The sequence below is a fragment of the Leucopleurus acutus genome (genome assembly GCF_964270905.1).
Source record: "Leucopleurus acutus genome assembly, chromosome: 11".
NCBI classification, from domain to species: domain Eukaryota; kingdom Metazoa; phylum Chordata; class Mammalia; order Artiodactyla; family Delphinidae; genus Leucopleurus; species Leucopleurus acutus.
In genome coordinates, this window is record NC_139152.1 from 76446415 (window position 1) to 76471315 (window position 24901).

Genomic DNA, 24901 nt, shown 5'->3' on the forward strand with positions numbered 1-24901 from the left:
AATGGAAACTACATTATGCAGAAAATATTTGTAGTGAATTTAAGAATTTTGGTTTACAATCTCAGTAAGATCCACACAAGGAAATAAACCAGAATCACTGATGATTTAAGATGGGACAAAATCATCCATTTCAATAATAAAAACAGGCAAATATTATAGCAGTAAATGGGGAGGGAGAGGAAAAGGCTAAGAGTTTCTATTATCAACCAATAGTCACAATAAATACTTTAGATAATATTTAGACAAGATTTTAGAATACTTTGGAAACCACATTTTTATGTCACAGAATTAATTAACTTATACTATTTTAAAAGTAGAATAATGGGCTTCAAAAAATGGAAGCAAATTTTTTTAAACTATTGAAACAACAAATAAAAATAATTACATATAACTTAAGTGGGAACATATACAGATAGAAGATGTTTCCTCCAAACAGAAAGGAACATAAAAGCAACATACGAAAATCATGTTTTTTATGGTACTCAACACTTTCACTGACCTTCATATTGAGAACAAAAGAATTTTACTTTTGCTGTTATTCTGGGTTAAAATATTTCTGAGAATACATTCCTCTTTACGCATTTCCTGAGACTCAGATTTTTTTTCTCTATAGTTTAAATATTTTTTACAGTATCTCTAAGACATGGTATTATCTAGAGTTTTAGAAAATTGAATGAAGAATTAAGAAAGCTTATAGCACCAGAGTTAAAAATCATTTAGATCTTTCTGGTCTTCTTTCTTTTTTTTTATAGTCAAGTGAAAAACATTTCAAATAGTAGCTATATTCTCTGTGGAAGTGTCCCTGAGGACAAACATGCTGTAGTCTTTCCCAAATCTAGCACCAGACCCAGAATAGAGAAAAACTATATACTCAACTGAAAATTTTCTGGGCCATTGGAAAATTACACACACAAACACCAATATCTTTTTCTCAGGTTAAGTAATCCCAATTCCTTTCCTCTAAGAACACTTAAAATCACTTAAATGCAGGGTGAAAAGTCAACAGTGAATTAAGCAGAAAAGTCACTACATTTTAAATAAAAATCACTTCTACCTAAGACAGTAAACATAAACAACTAACCAAATCTAATACAGCAGCTTTTCCTTTCTGGTTTTCCTTTTCAAATTCACTTTTGGAGTTCTTCAAAGAATCAGAAACTTCTGATAATTTCTCTTTTGCTGCAGAAAGCTCTGCTACTAGAGTTTCTTTCTCCATCTTCACTTTTTGTAGTTCTGTTACTGCTGTGTGAACTTTGTTATTCAATTCCTTGTGCTGCATCTTTGCATCTTGACTTAAATTTTCAATTTCTTGTTTAAGGACTTTTTTTTCTTCTTCTTGCTTGTTAAGCATTTGCTTAATATTTTCAAGCGCTTCAGATTTCTTCTGTAGATCCAACTTTGTATTGGATACTCTAAATATTTAAGAAACAATTTCTTTAATAATGCATAATTTACCATTCAAATAAATTATTGAGTTTTAAAACTTTCTTGTGTAGTTAAGAAGTAAAAACAATAATTTAATATCATAAAACCACACAACTGAAAAATGCCTTAGAACATCTGATCCAATGATTTAACAGATGAAGATGATTTTCCTCAAGTCAAATAAATTAGTGGTAAAGCCAAGACCATCTAAGCCCATGACTTAATCCAGTCTTGTTGACCACAATGTATCACCAAATAAATCTGTGCATACAGCAAACCCTCTAGTGTATGACAGCCAGAAATGTTTTCCCATGTGCCCTAAAGAACCTATTTATTACATTAGCCCCCATGCACAGAGAACTCTGCCTCTTTCCTTGAAAAACTAAAACACATTATGTGTTTGCCAGGTCTTAAACTTGAAAACACATAAGATAACCAGGAAAAATAAAGTTAAAAAATAGAAGAAATATTTCATTTCAAACATGGAGGAAAGACAAAAGATTACTTTAATCCTAGAGCCTAGCAGATTATATAAAAGATTTGTTATCATTTAATATAAGTTTTCTACACCGGAATGAATTAAAAAGTTACAAGAACCTGAAACTAACATGATATTGTAAATCAACTATACTTCAATTTTTTAAAACAGGAAAAAAAAGTTATAAGAATGAGGAAATGAAGATATTGTTTTAAGAAAGTTAAACTAAAGACTTTGCTTTCATAAAATGAATAAAATTATGCATATTACATATCAAAAGAAAAGAACACATTAAAGATCAACCATTTTTTAAAGTGCAAATGAAACCAAGTGCAAAGTAATATTTCTAGAATGCATACTATTTCCAATGTACTTTACTATCAATGTACTTTATTATAAATTCAACAATATGTTAAAGAGAGATTATTAAAAAATGTACCAGCCACATAATTGAAGTTGGGTATTAAAACAATACCAGAACTGCATCTATACCTTGAAGTTTTCTAACTTTTAGTCCCAGAAACTTACTTTTACTTTAAAAAAAGTAGCTAGAACATATGAAGGCACATTCACAGGATCTGTACCTTGTGGATTTTTAAAGGTCTAAATAGAAAAGTCATTGTACTAATATTACTTTACCATTTAATATAGTTAAAATCCCTGTCAAGCAACCCTAAAACTGGGACTTGATATATTTACTATGCTACTTAACTTTTCCATAAGTAATTATTATAAAATCATAAGACTATGTGAATCAAAGAAAGCAAACAGAAATAAAGGCTTGCACAAATACCGTATGCTAACACATATATATGGAATCTAAGAAAAAAACAAAAAATGTCATGAAGAACCTAAGGGGTAAAATGGGAATAAAGACACAGACCTACTAGAGAATGCACTTGAGGACATGGGGAGGGGGAAGGGTAAGCTGTGACAAAGTGAGAGAGTGGCATGGACATATATACACGACCAAACGTAAAACAGATAGCTAGTGGGAAGCAGCCGCATAGCACAGGGAGATAGCTCGGTGCTTTGTGACCACCTAGTGGGGGGAGACAGGGAGGGTGGGAGGGAGACGCAAGAGGGAAGAGATATGGGAACATATGTATATGTATAACTGATTCACTTTGTTATAAAGCAGAAACTAACACACCATTGTAAAGCAATTATACTCCAATAAAGATGTAAAAAAAAAAAAAGTCAGTTTTGATATCTATCTTTATCTATACCAGCTCTCTATTATGTAAAAAAGTTAATAGTAGATCCCTATTTATATTGAAACTTGTATATATATATCACACAAATACATACAGAATTTTATTTTAAATATGCCTGTTTTCTATTACACTAAAACCCTTTGAGACATATCTCATTAAATATTTTAAATTAGTGGCTTTACATTTCATGACAAACCTCTAGACATAAAAATAATAAAAAATTCTTTAGTACAAAAAAAAAAGAAATAAAGCCTTGCATAGTGACTATAAAACTTAGTTTATTTTTTTCAAAGTCACTTAAGGAAGTAATAAATAAATCCACAATCTGGGAAATCTGAACATCCCTTTCTCAGAAACTGACAGAAATGACCAGAGAAAAAAATTGGCAAGGATATAGAAGATTAGAACAACATTATCAACCACCTTAATCTAACTGATATTTATAGAACACTTTACCCAAAAACACATATATGTGTACATGGAAACTTAACCAAGATAAACCATACACTGTGCCCTAAATGAAAATTTGAAATGTCTGAATTTTACTGAGTATGTTCTCCTACCAAAATGGAATTAAATTAGAAATGAATAACAGTAAGATATCTATAAGAGTCCTAAATATTTGAAAAGTAAACAATATACTCATAAGTAACCTGTAAATCAAAGAAATCACAAAGGATATTTGAAAATACATTAAACCGCAGAGTAATGAAAATACATTATAAGATGGAATTTGGAGGGAAAGAGTTGCATGCAGAGTGAAGGTGGCCCTTGAGAAAGTGGAGCTCTGTACCCTGTTATTTGGGCTGAGTCCTATGACCAGGGGTGAGGTTTAGTCAAACCTCAGAAATGTTTACCCAGCCCTTCTTTCTTAGGCAGTACTCTAGAAATGCAGGACCCCACATAAGAAATGTTTGCATAAAGTATAAAGGCAAAAATTTTAAAAACCTCAGTAGAAATGGAAAGAAACACTGGGCCCATAGCGGGCCTTGGGAAAGAGAACAAGAACCAACTCAAAGGTCATCTTCACAGACACATGACTGGGTTCCAGAGGTGACAAATCACTCAGTGGGTGATACAAAGGATCAGATGTACTCCCCAAATACCTAGGCACTGGAAACGACGATGTTAAGAGAAGAAATGCCACTTGAGGCACAAAATGCATCTGTATATCCTCAAGTTCACAATGTCAGGACCCAATTTACTAGCTGTGAGAACAAAAACATTTTGTCATCACTCCCAAAACAAGGATGAAACCATGAAGGTATAAAACAATTTAACTATCATCAACTTTGATGGGTTTTATTTCATTTCCCTGAAAGGTACTGAATACCTTTCCCAGGCTCTCAGCTTCCAGCTTTACTACTGAGAGTCAAAAACCCTCACCATCCTGACACAGATCCAGTCTGCCAACTGTCAGAGTGGTGTATTTGGCCTTTAAAGACAAAGTCTACTGAAATGTGACTGGTCACAAGCCCTCCTATTTAACCATACTGTGATGGCTTTATTTTTCATTCACATTAATATCAGTAGTTTATAGAATCAAATAAATCTTTAAGCACTGTGATAGCAAAATTGAAATCTTATGAAACTTAGTTTATAATCCTCTCCCTTAAGTAGTTTAGCTTACGTTTCTTTCTCCTTTTCAAGTTGTTTACTCAATTCTGTGGCTCTAAGCTCTAAATCTGTGTTCAGCTGTCTTTGCTCTTGTAGATCCTGCAAAGCTTGCTCCTTGTTTGCTTTAACTTCAAGAGTATCAGCTTCCAGTTTCTATGGCAGAAATATAATATAAAACCATTTTAATGTCAACGATTATCTATCAAACATTATAACATTTATTTACACTCAAATTGGTGTTGACATAACACACAAAAATAACCAAAAATATTTATGTTATAATAAAAAACACATTCTGAAGCCATCACTGAATAAAGAAGCCATTTATCTTGGAATCTTTCAGAAGACCTAGCAGCTGGCTTTATATATGACAGGCAGTCACTAAGTTTTCACTTTTTAAAATGAACTCTGGGGCTTCCCTGGTGGCGCAGTGGTTGAGAGTCCGCCTGCCAATGCAGGGGACACAGGTTCGTGCCCTGGTCCGGGAAGATCCCACATGCCGCGGAGCAGCTGGGCCCGTGAGCCATGGCCGCTGAGCCTGTGCGTCCGGAGCCTATGCTCCACAACAGGAGAGGCCACAGCAGTGAGAGGCCCGCGTACCACAAAAAAAAATTAATTAATTAAAAAATTAAATAAATAAATAAAATGAACTCTGAATAAGAGAATAAATTTAATTATATTTATTACTTGAGTAAAAGTTATTAACTCAAGTATGAAAAAACTAAGTAACAGGTTCACACATGGGCCCACTTAAAATATATAATCCTGGGACTTCCCTGGTAGAGCAGCGGTTAAGAATCTGCCTGCCAATGCAGGCGACACGGGTTCAAGCCCTGGTCTGGGAAGATCCCACATGCCACGGAGCAACTAAGTCCGTGCGCTACAACTACTAAGCCTGTGCTCTACAGCCCACGAACCACAACTACTGAGCCTGCACACCTAGAGCCCATACTCTGCAATAAGAGAAGCCACCACAATGAGAAGCACGCACACCGCAACGAAGAGTAGCTCCCGCTCGCCACAACTAGAGAAAGCCCGCACGCAGCAACAAAGACCCAATGCAGCCAAAAATAAGTAAATTTATTTTAAAATAAATAAATAAAATATATAATCCTTTATATTCAGCTTACAACACTGTTATATAATTATAAATATTCAAAACTAAAATGGAGTTGTCATGTCATCCTTCTCATTAACACCTACTGACCGTAAATATGAAGCCAATTAAACTTCTGATTTTGCTTCTTTAATCTCTTGGTCTAGAGATTATTATTCTTCACACTATGGCTTCTATCTCATACATATACATATAACTGTATGTATTTTTACGAAGTTACAAAATCAAACTTAAATATATAGTTTAAACATCTATAAGCAATGCTTTTCTTGTATAGTTGTAAAAATTTTGCATACTATTTTATAAGCCAATTTAGGTACCCGTGGCTCTTACTCAACACTTACACTGGATATTCAATGTAACTATGTTAGTTCTATTAACTACATATATACACAAACACACACATATATATATAAAACAGGTGGAATACTTCCTAAAATAATAATTACAAAATGTTAAATATCCGACATTGTCATAGATCACAATAGACACTAGTGGTTCTAAATATCTTTTTTTTGGGGGGGGGGGCACGCCACGAGGCATGCGAGATCTTAGTTCCTTGACCAGGGATCAAACCCGTACCTGCCCTGCAGTGGAAGCGTGGAGTCTTAACCACTGTACCACCAGAGAAGTCCCTAAATAACTATTTTTAAAAGATACTCAAATAGAATTCTCATTAGATGCCTTTCATCTTAAAAAAAAGACCAAAAAAAAAAGTTTTTCTGTTCTTTTCAACCATTACATCATGTAATTGATCATACCATTATCACTGACCATAAAGAAAAGGGAACCCATAAATAGAATTGTAAATGTAATTTTCTTCTTCCATGTTATATTGCTATAGATGCACATATAGAAATATACATAGCCCATGATTCTGTAATTGTACAGAAGTGCTTCATCTGACTGTGAAGGTATAAGTTACATATATAGTAACTTGAGAAATTTTTCTTTAACTTATAGAAGTTCTAATTTAAAGGACAAAGGACTCAGGTCAAATCCTTCTCTAATATGTGTAGTCAGTCATTTAATCTCTTTAGTATAAATCAATACTTTCACTTGAAGTTGTGTTAAAGAAAGAAGCAATTTACCATAATGTAAATTATAATAGTTTTAATAATATTAAATTAGAAACAAAATCCAAAGGGTATAAATGTAAAATGTAAAAAAAGGAAGAAATATACCATACCTGAATATTACATTGGAATAAGGAGGGAAGAAGACAGGAATGATAGGGCAGAAGAGACTTCACAACAATAAAAAACTAAGTTCCTTGTAATTACAGAGTAGATCCTTGGTTGGTTGTCTCTTTAAAACACTTACACATTACAATGCAACCCGTATATATGTAAACTGCTATTTGTAAAAGCCATCCATTAGTGAAGAAATTAAAAGTAAAGGTGGAATCCAAAATTAAGACATGAAAAAACTACAAGTAATTTTTTAAATTGGTATATCACAACTTCACACTTGTTTGCAAATTTAAAATCTTTGATTCCTTCTAGGTCATCAATTTCCATTGCTACAGCAGTAGAAAATATGGCTACAGTTTCCTTTATACAAACCTTAATTTGACATTCCAGTTCTTCAGTTTTCTGTTCTAAAGAGAGGTGTTTCTCTTTATATTCTTTAAGATGACTTTCCAGCTGACTGCAATGTTCTTGCTTATCCTGCAACTTTGTAGTGACCTGATCCAACTGAGTAGTGATCTTATTTAACTCCTATAAAAAGTACAATTAAAGATAACTTTGGTAAGGTTTACTTTGCTGTAATGCCCAAATGTTTGTTCAAAGTAAAGCAGAAAACTCTAACTTTATTTAAGAAACTATTGTGAGTAAGACCATAGATAAGTCTAATAATATATCAGAGGTTATATTTACCCACCAATGTAAAGGACCTGAACTGAAGTTGTACATAGTCTGAGATACTACGTTTACACACATAAGAGCTCAATAACTTTTTCTAGGAAGAGTTATTTTAGGAGCCAAAAGATACAACAGAATATTAAACAGGCTAATAATAAAATAACACCTTTATACTATAATTAAATGTTTTCAATGTTCAAAACACCATTTTTTAATATAATTTTTTAATTACAGGGATTACATTATAAAACTTGAGCAATTCATCGGGAATATCTAGTTGCCCAGAAAAAAACAAAATAAAAATTACTAGTAAATCCACTACCCACAGGTAATTACTATTTTTTCATAACTTTCCTTCTAGTCTTTTCTGTATGTTAGTTTCTATTTTTTGATTTGTACTTTTAAAATAAAGGAGGTCGCTTTACATACTGTTTTACTGTACCCTCCTTTGTTTTTTTTGTTGTTGTTTTGTGGTTTTTTTGCGGTACGCAGGCCTCTCACTGCTGTGGCCTCTCCTGTTGCGGAGCACAGGCTCCGGACGCGCAGGCTCAGTGGCCATGGCTCACGGGCCCAGCCGCTCCGCGGCATGTGGGATCTTCCCGGACCGGGGCACAAACCCATGTCCCCTGCATCAGCAGGCGGACTCTCAACCACTGCGCCACCAGGGAAGCCCTAACCTCCTTTGTTTTTACATAACAATGCATCATGAAACTGTGACATTATTTTCTAAAATATCATTATACATGAGTGCGTAAATTTCTATTTTATCAATACAGACCATTTTTTGCCAAATGTCCTATTTTATATTCTTAGATTGCTACAAACCTTTCTGCAGATATGCTAACAGCATGCTTAAAACTACGATTATTCCCTTAGGGTAAAGGACTAAAAGTGAGCTAATGAATATGAAAAATCCTAAAGGTCTTAAAATAAATATATTGCCAACCAGCTTCCCCTACCACCATCAAAAGGTTGAACTAATGTATACTATCGCAAGCAAGGTATGGAAGTGGCTTGTTCTTCTACACCATGTCCAATCCTTCCAGTGTTAAACACTTACACACAAACATTTTACCTTAATAAGGGCATATTCCATTATTGTCTTAATTTGCAATTGGTTCTTAATGAACTTGAGGATTTGCTAATATAGTTTTGATCATTTACTTTTGTTTTTAGTCACTTATTTCTTATGTAAAAGTGTTTTAAACATCAAAAATATTAACCCTTCATCAGACATGCTTCAGAAAATGTTTTATTCTTTCGCTACTTGCTTTAGAATTTTGTAATATTTTTGGCAGGTAAATTTTAAACTTTTATGTGGTTATTCTTATAAATACTTTTTCCACTATAGTTCCTGGCACTGACCTAATACTTAGAAAATACTTTCCAGATGTGTTTAGCAATAATGTAAATAACAATATAAAGTAAAAAGCAACCTGCAGAACAACATATATAATGATAGTATATGTATAAAACAAAAAGATCTGTGTGTGTGTATATACACACACACATATATTTTTGTTCAATGTTTATATATGTCTGGAAGGATACATACCAAATTTAAAAGCAAAATTTCCATATAAGGAGAAAAGATGGATTGGGGTTAAGGGTAAATATAGAAAATCATTTTGTTTTGTTAACTTCATACACTACTATATTGTTTAAAAACTGTTTGGACCAACAACCAGTATTACTTCTCAAGCAAAAAGTAAACTTTAAAAATTCCTACCTGGTCAAAGGTAAGAAAAATCTACCAGCATTTTGAGCTTGGCCCTAAAGGAGGAAGCTTTTATTCTACCAGAAGTGTTGAGAAGAGTAACTTGTGTATGCTTTCCAGCCCTACTTACTCCTACCCCCAAGAAAAGAGAGTAACTCTTACTATTGAGGTGGAATACATGGTGCTCTTTTCCTGCTTCCAAGTAGGAAGTATATCTGGGTCACAGCCTGATTACCTACTTAAAACAGGTGTGGAAATCTGTCTCTTTCCCAGTCATTGGCACTTGATGGGATGAAGCAACAATTCAACAATTAGGAGTCAACATTTCAGCTCCACACCAAGGTCTATATTATGGGAGAAATACAATATTAAGAAGCTCAACTATAGCTGCACAAGTCGAGCTTTATCAAAAGCAAAGATGGGCCTTCCCTGGTGGCACAGTGGTTGAGAGTCCGCCTGCCGATGCAGGGGACGCGGGTTCGTGCCCCAGTCTGGGAAGATCCCACATGCCGCGGAGCGGCTGGGCCCGTGAGCCATGGCTGCTAAGCCTGTGCATCCGGAGCCTGTGCTCCGCAATGGGAGAGGCCACAACAGTGAGAGGCCGCGTACTGCAAAAAAAAAAAGATGTTTTTTGTTTTTGTTTTTTTGCCACACCTCTTGTCTTGTGGAATTCGTAGTTCCCCAACCAGGGATTAAACCCGGGCCACCACGGTAAAAGTACCAAGTTCTAACCACTGGACTGCCAGGGAATTCCCAAAGATGATACTTTTATCTCCATCTGTCTGACTCTTGCATCTACCACTCAACTGGTTCTGAACTCCGGGAGAAATTAAGGAGAATAAGCAGGTCAATCACAATATTATATAAAACTGAGTATCATTTTTACATGTTTCCAGTTAATTTATCTACCAAAACATTAGGTTATGGTAAGAAATTGCATCAGGTTCTCCTACCTGCTGTTTATCTTGTAATGCGTTTTGGGCTGTGTCCAAATGATTCTGAAGATCTGCTCTTTGAGCAGTTTTTGCTGCTTCTGCTGACAGCAATAATTCAGTTTTGGCTTTAATCTGTAACAAAATTTACAAGTCATTTAATTTGTATTTACTTCTTGATTTCCCCTTGCTTGACTGTACATTACTTTTGTCACTAAATAATTTTTAAAAATTAAATCTTTTGGCAGAAAACATAAAGATTTAGACATTAAAAAATAAGTATGTGATAATCCCTCAAACAGGAATGAGCAGGAGAGAATACTCCTAATAATGCTTGAATAAATGATAAAAAGATGTCCCTATATAACAGCAAAACACTTCCCCCTCTCTAAAATTGGACATCCACATACTGAATTATCTTTAACTCATCTAACAAATATATTTTTAAAAGAAATGTGTATCCTCTTTTTCCAAATTCTAATAGTATACTTGTTATTTTATTATATCATTTCTGATTTTTGATGGAATTATTTTCCTCAAATAAAGAAAATTAAGGCTTAGAAATGTTTCTATAACTTTCTCTACTATAGTATAGAATAAAAAACCAATGATGAGAATGAAGAAAGGAATATGTCTTAATTTCCACACCATGACTGACTCACTGAGCAAGGCTTCCATACTAGCCTCTGAAAGTAAACACATTAAAATACATAATGGGCGCTTCCCTGGTGGCACAGTGGTTGAGTCTGCCTGCCAATACAGGGGACACGGGTTCGTGCCCCAGTCCGGGAAGATCCCACATGCTGCAGAGTGGCTGGGCCCGTGAGCCATGGCTGCTGAGCCTGCGCGTCCGGAGCCTGTGCTCCGCAACGGGAGAGGCCACAACAGTGAGAGGCCCGTGTACCGCAAAAAAAAAAAAAAACAAAACAATACATAATGGTACCATACAAAGTTGGGGTTTTTGTTTTGTTTTGTTTCTTGGCCGTGCTCGAGGCTTGCGGGATCTTAGTTCCCCAACCAGGGGTTGAACCTGGGCCCTCAGCAGTGAAAGTGCCATGTCCTGACCACTGGAGCACCAGGGAATTCCCTGAAGTTTTTTTTTAACCAAACCTTTTAAAAAATAAAATTCAAAATAATTCAAATATATGTAACAGAAATCTAATGGTATAATAATATCAAACAACTTTGAACTTAGGAAACAATAATAAGGGCTTCATGAAAAAAAAAAGTGAAAAGATCTGGTAGTTTCAGGAAGAGTAATTTGTTGGGAGAGAGAGAAAGAGACGGAGGGAAAGGGAGAAAGGCAAACAGGAAAGCTCAACAACTGTCTAAATACAAACTTTATTTAATTCCTATTTCTAATTTTTTTTTCCATTAATAAGTAAGGCAGGGGTGGGGAGGGAGAGAGAAACGATTTAAAATATGTGATGGCCTAAAATTGGTGTTTTATTCATGCAAACTCATATTAAGTTACATAATTCGATATTACCTGTATATCAAGCTGGGAGACCTTCTCCTTGCTTTCATTTAATTGACTACTTAATTCATTAATGCTGGATTCTAGGGAAAGGACGCGGTCTTGTGCAGCTCTGAGATGTGCCTTCTGCTCTTGCACCTGGTCATGCAAATTCTCCTGGGCTTGTTTATGACTTTCTGACTGATTCTTCAGCTTCTCCGTTAGTTGAGTTACCTACCATATAAGCAAGACTCTAATTATGAAGGTCACAAATGATGTAACAAGAACTAAGAAACCCAAATTTAAGCACCATGAGAATGTTAAAGTGCTCTATGATAGATTATCTCAACTTTTTTTCGAGAAACATTATTCACATCTTTCCAAAAATAAGTAAACATAATCTCTCAAAATCATAAGAATAACATCAAATTCAGAGATTCCTATTATTTTTAAAACCAACTCTACTGAACTATAATTTAGATGTAATAAAATTCACCCAATTCAATTGTACAGTTTGAGGACAGCTGATAAATACATTCATTTAACCATCACCACAATCAAGCAAGAGAACATTCCGATTACCCCCAAAAGTTTCCTCATGCTCCTGTGCACTCAGTACCCACCCTCCGCTCATCTCTGGCCCCAGACAATCACTGATCTGATTGAGTAATAAGAGTTCCTTATATATCCTGGATGTTTCTGAATTGTCAGATATATGTACTACACATATTTTCTCCCAGTGTGTCTTGGCTTTTATTTTTGTAATGGTGTCTTTTGAAGAACATTCATTTTTCATTTAGGTGAAATCCAATTCATCTGATGTTTCTTTGGGGTACTCTAGTTAGAATGCATTGAGTTTCTTGAATCTGTGGTTTCATATTTTTAATCAAATTTACAATTTTTTCAGCTACTAGTTCTATAAATATTTTCCTCCTCCCCACTCTTCTTTGACACTCATTATATGTATGCCAGATTACATGATACTATCCCACAGGTCATTAAGGCACTGTTCATTTTTTTTCCAGCCTTTTTTCTCTCTGTGCTTCATTGTGGACAGTTTCAATTACCTTGTCTTAATGGTCACTGATACTTTTTTCCATTTGCTTAATCTATTACATTCATCGAGTGAAATTTTCATTTCAGATTTTTTTTTAATCTCTAGTTCTAATTTTTAGTTTCCACTTCTATTTCCATTATTATAGTTTTTTCTTTATATCCATAAGTATATTTTATTTTTTTAAGTGTAAAGGGTTTTTTAAAATTATGTGTAACATAGGCAAAATTATTTTATTTATTTATTTTTGGCTCCGTTGGGTCTTCGTTGCTGCCCACAGGCTTTCTCTAGTTGCGGTGAGCGGCGGCTACTCTTTGTTGCAGTGCACAGGCTTCTCTGATTATGGTGGCTTCTCTTATTGTGGAGCACGGGCTCTAGGCGTGCTGGCTTCAGTAGTTGTGGCACAAGTGCTCAGTAGTTGTGGCTCACGGGCTCTAGAGTGCAGGCTCAGTAGTGTGGCACACAGGCTTAGTTGCTCTGTGGCATGTGGGATCTTCCCGGACCGGGGCTTGAACCCATGTCCCCTGCATTGGCAAGTGGACTCTTAACCACTGCGCCACCAGTGAAGTCCTGGCAAAATTATTTAAGTCAATAAATTTTTAAGGAATTTCAAGTGTTCTGATTCTTTCCACTGCCAATCACCTTAGTTCCTCCAAACTCAAAATCTGCAAGATAAAATAGCCCTTTCAAAAAGAAGTTGTCATGTGAGTCAGCCCACAATTCTTTTAGTTGGGCTTCTTCTATCTCCAATGGAATACGAACACACTTCAAAATTTCCATCCTGTAATCTTTGGGATCCAATTTCCTCGAGCAATTTACTTTAGGACCACGTTTAGGGTCAGGAGTTGGATCTGCCTGGTTTTGAATTTGACACCCTTTAAAAATGTATTAGGTTCAGGGCTTCCCTGGTGGCGCAGTGGTTGAGAGTCCGCCTGCCGATGCAGGGGACACGGGTTCATGCCCCGGTCCGGGAAGATCCCACATGCCGTGGAGCGGCTGAGCCCGTGAGCCATGGCCGCTGAGCCTGCGCATCTGGAGCCTGTGCTCCGCAACAGGAAAGGCCACAACAGTGAGAGGCCCGCGTCCGCAAAAAAAAAAAAATTTATTAGGTTCAAATCACATTCACTCCTAAGCCATCACACCCTAGAATAGTACAGATCGTTGGGATATGCCAATACCTTTTTAATATGATATTTTTTAATTTATTTATTATTTATTTTTGGTTCCACAGGGTCTTTGTTGTGGTGCATGGGCTTCTCATTGCGGTGGCTTCTCTTGTTGTGGAGCACGGGCTCTAGGTGTGCAGGCTTCAGTAGTTGTGGCACGTGGCTCAGTAGTGGTAGCTCACATACTCTAGAGCACAGGCTTAGTAGTTGTGGCGCACAGGCTTAGCTGTTCCATGGCATGTGGGATCTTCCCGGACCAGGGCTCAAACCCGTGTCCCCTGCATTGGCAGGTGGGTTCTTAACCACTGCGCCACCAGGGAAGCCCACCAATACCTTTTTAAAATCCAGACACTGTGTTCAAGATAAAAGCCCAAAAAAAGAAGCCATCTTTGTTTCATGTCAACATTAAAATTAGAGTACTAAATCAATGCAGCTGGTAATTTAAAAGCTTAAGATATGAGGGAAATTATCAGCTCTATAATCCTGGAAGCAATCTTTATGTTTATCAATACATCCCCATCACTTGAGTCTCTTTTAGGTATCATGTTCCTTCTTATCTGTATCAAAACTCATACTGAACACTGAGTTCTGAACACTGAGCAACTTTCAACTATAAAAGCTAGTCTAAATAATTCTTCATCAAAACTGGTAACCTAGGCTAACTTTGAAATTTGGGGGAAAAATTTGTGTTATATTCTAATACCCAAATTAGAAAAGTGATATGACCTACTTATACTTTAATACTTTCTCATTTAGATAATTAGAATTCTCTTATTGGACAATTCTTCCAAAAAGTGACTATAAATTCTTTACAGTTTGAAAATGTATTAAGCTAACTTTTATAAGTTTCACTTAAACTAACACATAGATGTTAGAACGATAAGGCAACTTACCAAAATTATTATTAGCTATTCCAAACACATATACAATATCAAAATATAGGTAACCACTAAGCCTGGTTATTAACCAATACATAATAACAACTAACACTTGATTAGTGGTTTTAGTTTATAAATATATTTTGTTATTTACTTTTTTCAAAACATCACAAAATGCCATGAGGCAAGTATATATTATTAATAACTTTTCAATATGAGCTAACTATACTTTTCAAATGAGCTAACAAGGGGAAATGATTTGCTCATGGTCATCACAGGTAATAAATTACATCCTGGGACATGAACTGAGAGTTCCTTCATCATATCATGTTAGCTTATTTTCACTACAATAGCAACCCACCTCTAAGGTAAATAAGATAGTATTTGTCAGAAATACATAATAATTTTTAAAGTACTGAAAATAACAGAAGAATCATTTAGATAAAGCACTTAGTAAGATTTAGAGAGATAAAAGTAAATTTTAGAAATAGAATACATTTGAAAAGTAAATTTTAGAAATAGAATACACTTGACAAGCTTACTTGTTCTTGTAATGTATGGTTTTTTTCTTGTAACTGGTTAAGAACAGCAGTCTCTCCCTCACCAGCCTGAATTTTTGCATAAAGGTCTTCTCTTTCCTTTTCTAGTAAAGAAATATTTTCTTTACTCTTCTGTAATAAGGCTTCAAGGTTCTGGATCTTTTGGTCCTTATCACCAATTTGACGTAGTACTTGTTCTAAATCATTCTGTAAAGAATTGAAAACTACTACCTTAATGATAGAGAACTTAAAAAGTTATTCCTCAAACAAAATGATAATAAATAAATTTTAAGACTCAAACTCTTAGTCTTACATATTTTTTACTAATCATTACATTTTAACATGGCAAATTTAATTAAATAATTAGAACTATATACTTAACAATATAAACCTATATTATTGATAATAAACTAGAATTTAACCAAAATACCCCTTCAATTAACCACATTCTTACTCTAACACTCTGACCTCACCACCTACGACGACTCTTGTTTACTCCATTTCAGACATGGGGGACTCCTCATTATTCCTAATCACACCAGGCACATGCCCACCTCAGAGCCTTCGCACCAATTGTCTCTTCTGCCTGGCACACTTCCTCACAAAGTCACATGGCTCATTCCCTCTCCTTCCAATGTTTGCTCAAATGCCACCTTCTCAATCATACCTACCCTGATCATTACATTTAAAATTGCAGCCTTTCCAAATACTCCCTTCTCCTGAATATTTTTTCTTTCCATAGTACTTATCTTCTAACACTAAATAATTTACTTATTTTTCATGTTTATGTGCCTCCCTCTGCCCCCTCACAAGAATGTAGGCTCCAAGAAGGTGAAGATTTTTATCTGTTTTATTCATCAAGGTATCCAAGACCTGTATGTTCTAAGATATTTACTGAATGAACAGAAAAGTAAGTGACTGTACTCTAACGCACATACACTCATGAAAGATCATTTCAATACCCCAATAGGACTCTTCTGTCACTACATAAAGGGATCCCTCTTCTTTACTTCACCAAGGACCGTCATGTTACACAGAGCACATGCAAGAGCCCACATCCAGAGCAACACTCATTAATGTTGAGAGCTATCTGACCCACAGCCTTTGCCTCTGCCTCAATCATTCTAAGAGAGCCAGAGAGCCTCCACCCAGAACAAGGCCCTACCAAGCCCTTATGCAAACTTTATAGCAGCCCACACCACCTTCCTGAGACAGAGCCAGCAACCCCCTGGTACCCTCAACGAAGTGTGCCAATACTAAAATATGTGAGATCGGGGCTTCCCTGGTGGCGCAGTGGTTGAGAGTCCGCCTGCGGATGCGGGGGACACAAGTTCGTGCCCCGGTCCAGGAAGATCCCACATGCCGCGGAGCGGCTAGGCCCGTGAGCCATGGCCGCTGAGCCTGCGCGTCCGGAGCCTGTGCTCCGCAACGGGAGAGGCCACAACAGTGAGAGGCCCGCGTAATACAAAAAAAAAAAAAAATGTAAGATCAGTCACTTTCAAACATGTTTCTCATCCCTTTAGGTTTCAGTCACGAAACGATGAAAAGCAACCTAATCTCTCTGCTCTCATCCTCTGCTCCTGCCACTAAGAACCCTCTCTGTACATTCTACCAATCTTCTGGAAACACAGTTCCAGGGCTAAGCTTTTTCTAGAACTATCACTCTATTTCCAAGTCTAACTGAAGTTTGGTGCTCCCTGTACAGATGCTGATTCCCCATCAGCCCTCTCTGATACGTAAGGACTGTTCTGTTGGGCAAGCAGGAGAGGTTGACTTTTTCTAGATTTCTTCACTGCCATTACTCTCTCCCTCAAGTAAAAGGTTTATGCTGCTTTGGGAATTATGTATTCATTTATTCTACCCTCTATGCTGTGTTGCTATCATCTATAAATCCCTACCTCATTCACTGAAGACTTGAGACCTGATTTAGTCTTTCTCTCAATCCCAATTTCTGCCAATTTCCTGGGAAATACAAAATACATAGAGAATTAAGAGTACAGCCTCAACATTCATATCATCTTAATTCCTGGACCTTTATTCATTCTATTCAATCACTCACATGCAGGATCTTGTAATCACCTGAAATTGTTCTAGATTAAAAAAAATGTCAATTATCCTACTCTGTGACCACAACTTCCTGACTGTCTTCCAGTTTCATGACCTCATTTCTGCTCTTCAATGTCAAAGAGACATTAACCTCAATTTTATTCTAGCATATTTAGCATACACCTAGCTTTTCTTCCTGAACCTCATATATGGATATGAACTAACCTTAACTATTCTTTCATCTACATTCTCCATTTCCTTTTACCCCCCAAGTTTCCAATACAGTCACTCCAAACAAAAACCCAATCCTAGATCAATGGTGCAATCTGCTTTCTCCACACCTACATTTCTAAGCACTATTAGAGCAAAATCACAAACCTCCATAGATTGGTGCCACCACAAATTTCTAGACTCCAACCTCTACTATATACTCAGAATCATCTTTTCACTCCTATCACTTGAGTGGGGTTCTCATCCTCAAATATTCCCCTAAATAACCATTTAAAAGCTTAATCTTAATCTCCAAATTCTTAATCTCTGTCCACCAGACATTCAGCTATTACTATTCAAACTTAACCTGGGGGGTGGGCGGTGCTATATTATCTTCAGGAATGACCTACCATGACTTTTCTTCCTCTTACCTATAAAATTATACATAGACATATATAATTCAAAAATATTTACACACTGCTATATGTAAAATAGTTAACCAACAAGGACCTACTATACAGAACAGGGAACTATACTCAATATTTTGTAATAACTGTAAAGGGAAAGAATCTGAAAAAGAATATATATATATATACACACACACACACACATATGCATATGTATGTATTTATGTATAACTAAATCACTTTGCTGTACACCTGAAACTAACACAATATTGTAAATCAACTATACAATAAAAATAAATAATAAAGTAAAATATATTTAAATACACACACACACACACACACACACACACACACACACACACACACCTCCTTTCTTCAAAGGATATCCTTCACAGGATAAGTTTGAATTTACCACCACCCATTGTATCAGTGACATCATAGCTTATAAATACCTTATTCCTTCAGTCACCTCCCCTTCTCCAATATCCTCAATTATTCCCTCTCTACTAGTCCCTTTGTCCTACATTATAAACACATTCAGGTATCTCTGGTTCTCAAAAACACTTCCTAGATCAAGTCCCACTCCAGCTTCTGCCCAGTCTTTATGCAATTCACATTTTAACTTCAAAAGTAATGCATATTTACTTTCCCCATTCCCTCATCTCTCATTTACTCATCAATCAAAAATCAGACATTCGTGTCTATCACTTTATTGAAATTATGCTTCACAAGGTCACTAATTCTTAACTACTTAACCTAATGAATATTTTTCATTTATCATACTAGGCATCCTCTCCACACACCCACATTTGAAGTTGCTGCTTACTCCCAACTTTTGACTCTCCCTAGTCCTTTGGCTTTCACTCTGCAAGGTCTCCTTAATTGCTCTGATCATTCTTTCTTTGAGCTGTTCTTCCTCTACTCATCCATCCCTTAAATGTTAGTGTTTCCCAGAAGTCTTGTGTCACCAGTTGTCTGTTTTTCTCATTACACTCTCTCCCTGGTTGATCACATTTATTGTAATAATTCCATTTACCCCATAAATACTGTCTCTCACAGCTAATATATAGCATGGTCCTCTCCTTCAGGCTTTTTAAATTAATACATCCCATAGGTGCCTCAAGACTTGTCCAAAACTGAACTCACTGCACTGGCCATCTTTCTCAAGTTCATTAACACAGCTGATGATACCTCCATTTACCATGTACCCAATGTTATCAGTCTGCAAGCCATTCCCTATCTCTGTCATTCCCTACAACTATTAATTTACCTCCAAAGTAGTATTCATATTTGTCTTAAGTAGTATTTTACCTCCAAAGTAGTATTTACTTTACCTCCAAAGTAGCATTCATATTTGTCCCTATGATATTTTTTAGCAATTGCTTAAACTAAGACCATCATTATTAGGCTTCCCTGGTGGCGCAGTGGTTAATAATCCGCCTGCCAATGCAGGGGACACGGGTTCAAGCCCTGGTCCGGGAAGATCCCACACACCGCGGAGCAACTAAGCCTGCCCAACACAACTACTGAGCCTGTGCTCTAGAGCCTGCAAGCCACAACTCCTGAGCCCACGTGCCGCATCTACTGAAGCCGAGGCACTCTAGAGCCCGTGCTCCGCAACAAGAGAAGCCACTGCAATGAGAAGCCCGTGCACCACAAAGAAGAGTAGCCCCCACTCGCCGCAACTGGAGGAAGCCCACGTGCAGCAACAAAGACCCAACACAGCCCAAAATAATAAATAAAAATAAATTGATAAAAAAAAGGACCATCATTATTTTTCACCTAAACTACTGCATATATTAGTCTTTTAACTGATCTCCTGTTTCAGAATATTCTCTCCAAAATTCATGTTTTACAAAACCATGAGAATAATCTATTTAAAAATCAAATCTGGCTATGGCACTTCTAAAGACCTTCAATACCTTTCTATCTTCAAGCATAGATAGAAAGGCCTTCCATAAACTTACCCATGTCTAATGCTCTGTGCTCTTCTCCAACTCATCTCTAAGTTACACTTTAAGCTCCAGCAAAACCTAACAGTTTCGTTCATACCAGCTTCACTATTCTTTTCCTTGTAACTTCTACTTGGAGTATACTACTCACTATCACCATCTTTGCAACCCAGAAACATCTACACAAACTTTGCAACAGACTGCCCCTTCTAAGGAAATTTTCTGTAACTGCTCTTTTCCAAATTTTATCAGAGTTACATAACTGTCTTCTCTATGCTATCATAATAATTTTATACACATATATACACCTAGAACTATACTCATCACATCTCTTTAATTAGTTTTTAGGACTTTTCATAATGAGAGACTTAGCCTGGCCTTTTTGCCATCCTTTTCTTATTCCTCCCCAGAGATTGAGAATTTAACTAACTGGAAAGCTTGGAATAAGGAATCAAGAATGTTTAACTCAGCCCCTTGCTCTCCCCTCAGTCTAAGAGACAACCTGCCTATAAGAAGGTAAAAGGCTGTCATTTCCAGCTTTGTCTGTGATTGGATGAATAAATTTAATTCTGCGGTACATTATAAGAAAGTCCTCTTGCCCGCAATCTATACCAAATTCTCTACCTCATCTTTACTACTCTATTTTTTTGCTACTCTTTATAATAAAACTCCTAGAGTTATCTATATTCATTGCATCAAACTTCTCTCTTCCCATTTTCTTTTGGACCCTCTCCATCAGGCTTTTGCCCCTCCTTCTCTTTACAAATTGCTCTCACCAATGTCATCAGTGACTTCATGTTGCCAAATCCAGTAGGATTCCCAGTCTTCATCTTGTTTGACCTCCATCCTTCCAACTACCCAAGCCAAAATCCTTGGAATCATCCTTGACTTCTCTGCCAATACCCCATATCAATCTATCAGTAAATCTGTCAGCTTTGAAAGTATATCTAGAATCTGACCATTTTTCACTACCTGCACTGTTTCCACTCTGATCCAAGCCATATCATTTCTTGTGTCAATTATTATAGTAGTCTCTTAGCGAATTTCTTTGTTTCTACTTATGTGCCCCTACGGCCTACTCTCAATACAGTAGCCAGAGTAATCCTATGAAATTATAAGTCCGATCATACTACTCCATTGCTCAGAAACCTCCAATGATTTCTCATCTCACAGTAAAATCCTTAACATTACTTATGAAGCTCAACATGTTCTGATCCTCTGTGATCTCTATGGCTGTGATCCCTATGGCTTTTAACTCTCTTATCACTCACACCACTCCACTCACTGGCTTCTTGATGTTTTTGTACACCTTCCCTTCCTTTAGATCTTCTCAAAGATGCCTTCCCTGGCAACCATATCTAACATTGCAGTCCCACCTCCAGATCCCCAGATACTTCCTACTCCCCGTCCCTTTTTTCATCTCCATAGCACTTCCACCATCTAACACACTATATATTTTGCCTATTTACCTTGGCTAGTATTTGTCTTCCTCACTAAGCTCCATGAGAGCAGACATCTTTGTCTATTTTCTTTGCTGCCATATCCACAAAATCACTTCCTTGGCTAAGAGTAGACATTAATATATATTTGTTGACTGACTGAATGAAAGAACAAATAAATGAATACAATATTTGGATCTCTAACCACCTGACTCCCATGCCACTATCCAAACTCAGAAGGGAAAGAAAGGCATATATTACTTACTGCCTCCTTTCAATTCCAACATTGCTTCTGTGTGTATATCATTAGATTGCCATTTCCTAGAAGGCAGGCACTGTGTCTTACTCAGCTCTCTAATTTCAGTGCTTACCACTGGGCCTGACACACAGTGCTCAATAATATTCAATGAATTAGTGAAAGACCGAAGAAATAAATGAATGTCAAATTCATTTCAAACATATGGGTACCGTCTTCTGCTCACCATAACAAAAAAAAAATTTAACTTATTTCAATCTTCTGAGCTATACTATAGAATCTGTACAAATTTAACTCAGTCACATTTTCTATACCTACAATTCCAATGTTCATATGATAGCTCTGAAACAGGGAAAGACATGACCAATAAACAGTAAGTTTTACTGTAGGAAATACAAAATGTTACTTTTTACTGAGGTAAACTAAACTGAGAAATTTTATTTGCATTTTTAATTTCTAAAATAAGGTATTTTTAATAAACAATAATAATTTATTATGTATAAATAACAATTTAAATAAATAATATATTCTATTTAAATAAATTTAATAAATTTCTTTAACAGAAATTTAATAAATTTAAAATTTTTATATAAATTTATAAGTAACAAATTATTTATAATAAATATTTTTTAATATTTTAGAAAAATTTTTCAACAGAGCAATCAAAAGGTAAAGATTTTCTGATTATCCAGATACTGAAAATTATCAAAACTCTTCATAATCAAGTACTTTGCATTATCTAGTTTCACCACAACAAAAGGATAATGATTTGGTTAATTTTTGTTTAAAAGGCTAAATATTCAAATACTGTTTACCTGAGCTTCACGAAGTTTTGCTGTAGTGCTTTGCTGAAGAGCTTGTTGTTCTTGATGCTGTTGCTTTGTTTTATCTAACTGATGCTGCAATTCTGTGGAATTTGTTACTTTTTCCTTCAACTTAAAAAAAAAAAAATGAAGACTGTCAGTTGACAACTTAAAGGCATAATGCTAGCATATAAATATCTGGTAGTACTTCAGATCTCACAATTCTCAAGTCTGAAGAGAAAATTCAATTCAAACAACAGATAAAAATCAACTTTAAAAGCAATATCTCATTACTTATAGAATCGTAATCTCATGATTAAGAAATTATTCCTTAAGAATTGATTCTCATCCTGAAAAGTATAAAATTCTTTCTCCAGGTTGGTATTTAGTTTATTATTGTTTTTATATACTAATATGATCAAAGAATTAATTATATATAATTAATTATATATTTATTTTAATTAATTTTCAAATTAATTATATAATTATTTTTGTAACAGTATCAATATTTGTTTTACTTTTTTCACAACAATCATAATTATCACTTATTGGGAAACAACAGCATGATCTACCATACTAAGATTTTGGGTCTAGAAGAAAATCTTTTGCTGAAGCTACAGATTTTAACTCTCAGGGTTTGTTCAATTCTAATAAAAGAAGTACTTTAATGATAACTTTTACTTTAACCAAATAGCAGTTACCATTTTTGCCAACTACAGCTTAAATTAGGATAGCATACAATCTTATGTTTAATTTTTAAAAGAGAAAATCCTTAAATGCAAACTCAAAGTTTATATGCACCAACTACATGTCATTAATGCCCTCAGCAACTGTTCATTTTTCGGAGTCATTAGGAATTGGTCCTTCCTGGATAGGAAGACTCTTCTTGAGCAGCCTGACAGGTTCACCCCGAGAATTTATCCTGCCTAAAGCTGAAGAGCAGCCTTCTTTGCACATTTTTGTTGAGAACTTTAGGGAATACAATCACAACAAAATGACTTAATGCAGTTAATAAATAGGACATTTTAACTGGGGAGAAATAAAAGTCCCAACTTAAAGTTAAAAAAATCCAATTAAAGCTCTTGACCATAAAAAGATTAAAAACAATATTTAAGATGCCTCAAATCTATCAATAAATGTACTAATGTAAACTCATTTGAAATGCGAGCTTACCTCTTCTTCTAAACGAGAAAGTTTGAGCTGTAGATCAGCCACTTGTTGTTCTTTATCCATCAGCTTTTCACTTGAAAGCTGTCTCTGTTCCTTCAGCCTACCATGAGCTTCCCCTAGTTGGCGCTCTGTCTCCAGAAGTTTGCTATGTAACTTCAGAAAAGGAAAAAAAAGTAAGTACACATGTATAAACACACCTACGATCACCACCATTACTACTACCACCTACTTTCCAAACAATGTTTTATTTTTCACCAATATAAAAATAATATATTAATTTTCATGATACTTTAGAGGAACCTAAGATCCAATTGAATTTTAATCACATAAATTATGACTCATAAAACTGTAACCAAACATCACAGGTTTCAGGGTTTTTGCACTCTTTAAAAAAAAAACAAAAACCAGCAAACCTGAAGCTCTTGTTTAGATATAAGTGTTGTAATCACTTGAGGAACTTAAATAAAACAAAACTTAAAAATTAAGACACTTAAGGCACATTCAGACCTATTCCACTGTAGTTTTTAGAATCCCAAAGTGATTCTTGTAGTTTTCCCATAATTATGAACCACCACAACTGACTTCTTACATTTGGGTACTGAATAGAGCACAAAGTATTCTCAAGTCCTCAAACTGGCACACAATTTCTAAATAAAATAGAGGAAAGAATAGTTTCTTAAAATATTAGGTGATTCTCATTCATTAGCTTTAAAATTGCCACCTAGCTAAAACTAAAGGAGAAATTTTTCTTGGAGCTAGAACTATCACTTTCTCAAATTCCTTACTTTCACTAATACTACCAGAAATAGCAGCTGGTTTCTCTTGTGGGATTGGCTGGGGGTGGGTCCATTAAAAAAAAAAAGTTTGTACTAATTTTAGAAGAATTACTGCACAAGTGCTGGGAGTACAGAACAAAAAAAGAGTGGCGTGGAGATAAAGATGCAAGACATTTGGCAAAGCTTACACACTAAGAGTATTTCTACACCCCAGCCTCATAACACATTAAATCAAATCTCAGCATGTGCCTCAGCAAAACTGGAAATTAATAACAAGCATACTATACAATTGCTTTCAATCAAACCCATTCATGTTAAATCTGAAAATATTAAGAGTCTATAGCCTTTGTGTCATATATACACTTATATGCTCTACACTTG

At 35.6% G+C, this 24901-nt stretch overlaps 1 protein-coding gene across 7 annotated transcripts in view; it reads right to left on the reverse strand.

Annotated features, from left to right (window-relative positions):
- EEA1 (early endosome antigen 1) overlaps positions 1–24901 on the reverse strand; it is a 271730-nt gene that overhangs the window by 24688 nt on the left and 222141 nt on the right. For all 7 annotated transcript variants that reach the window (XR_014326625.1, XM_082851184.1, XM_082851183.1 and 4 more), the window contains 8 exons: positions 23748–23897; positions 22587–22706; positions 15465–15668; positions 11858–12058; positions 10390–10503; positions 7420–7575; positions 4751–4890; positions 1082–1412 (listed from right to left, as the gene is read on the reverse strand). Coding sequence is in view for 6 of the 7 variants with exons in the window: in XM_082851184.1 (XP_082707310.1) it covers positions 1082–1412; positions 4751–4890; positions 7420–7575; positions 10390–10503; positions 11858–12058; positions 15465–15668; positions 22587–22706; positions 23748–23897 (1416 nt within the window). In the remaining variant the exon portion in view is untranslated. The remainder of the gene's footprint in view (positions 1–1081; positions 1413–4750; positions 4891–7419; positions 7576–10389; positions 10504–11857; positions 12059–15464; positions 15669–22586; positions 22707–23747; positions 23898–24901) is intronic.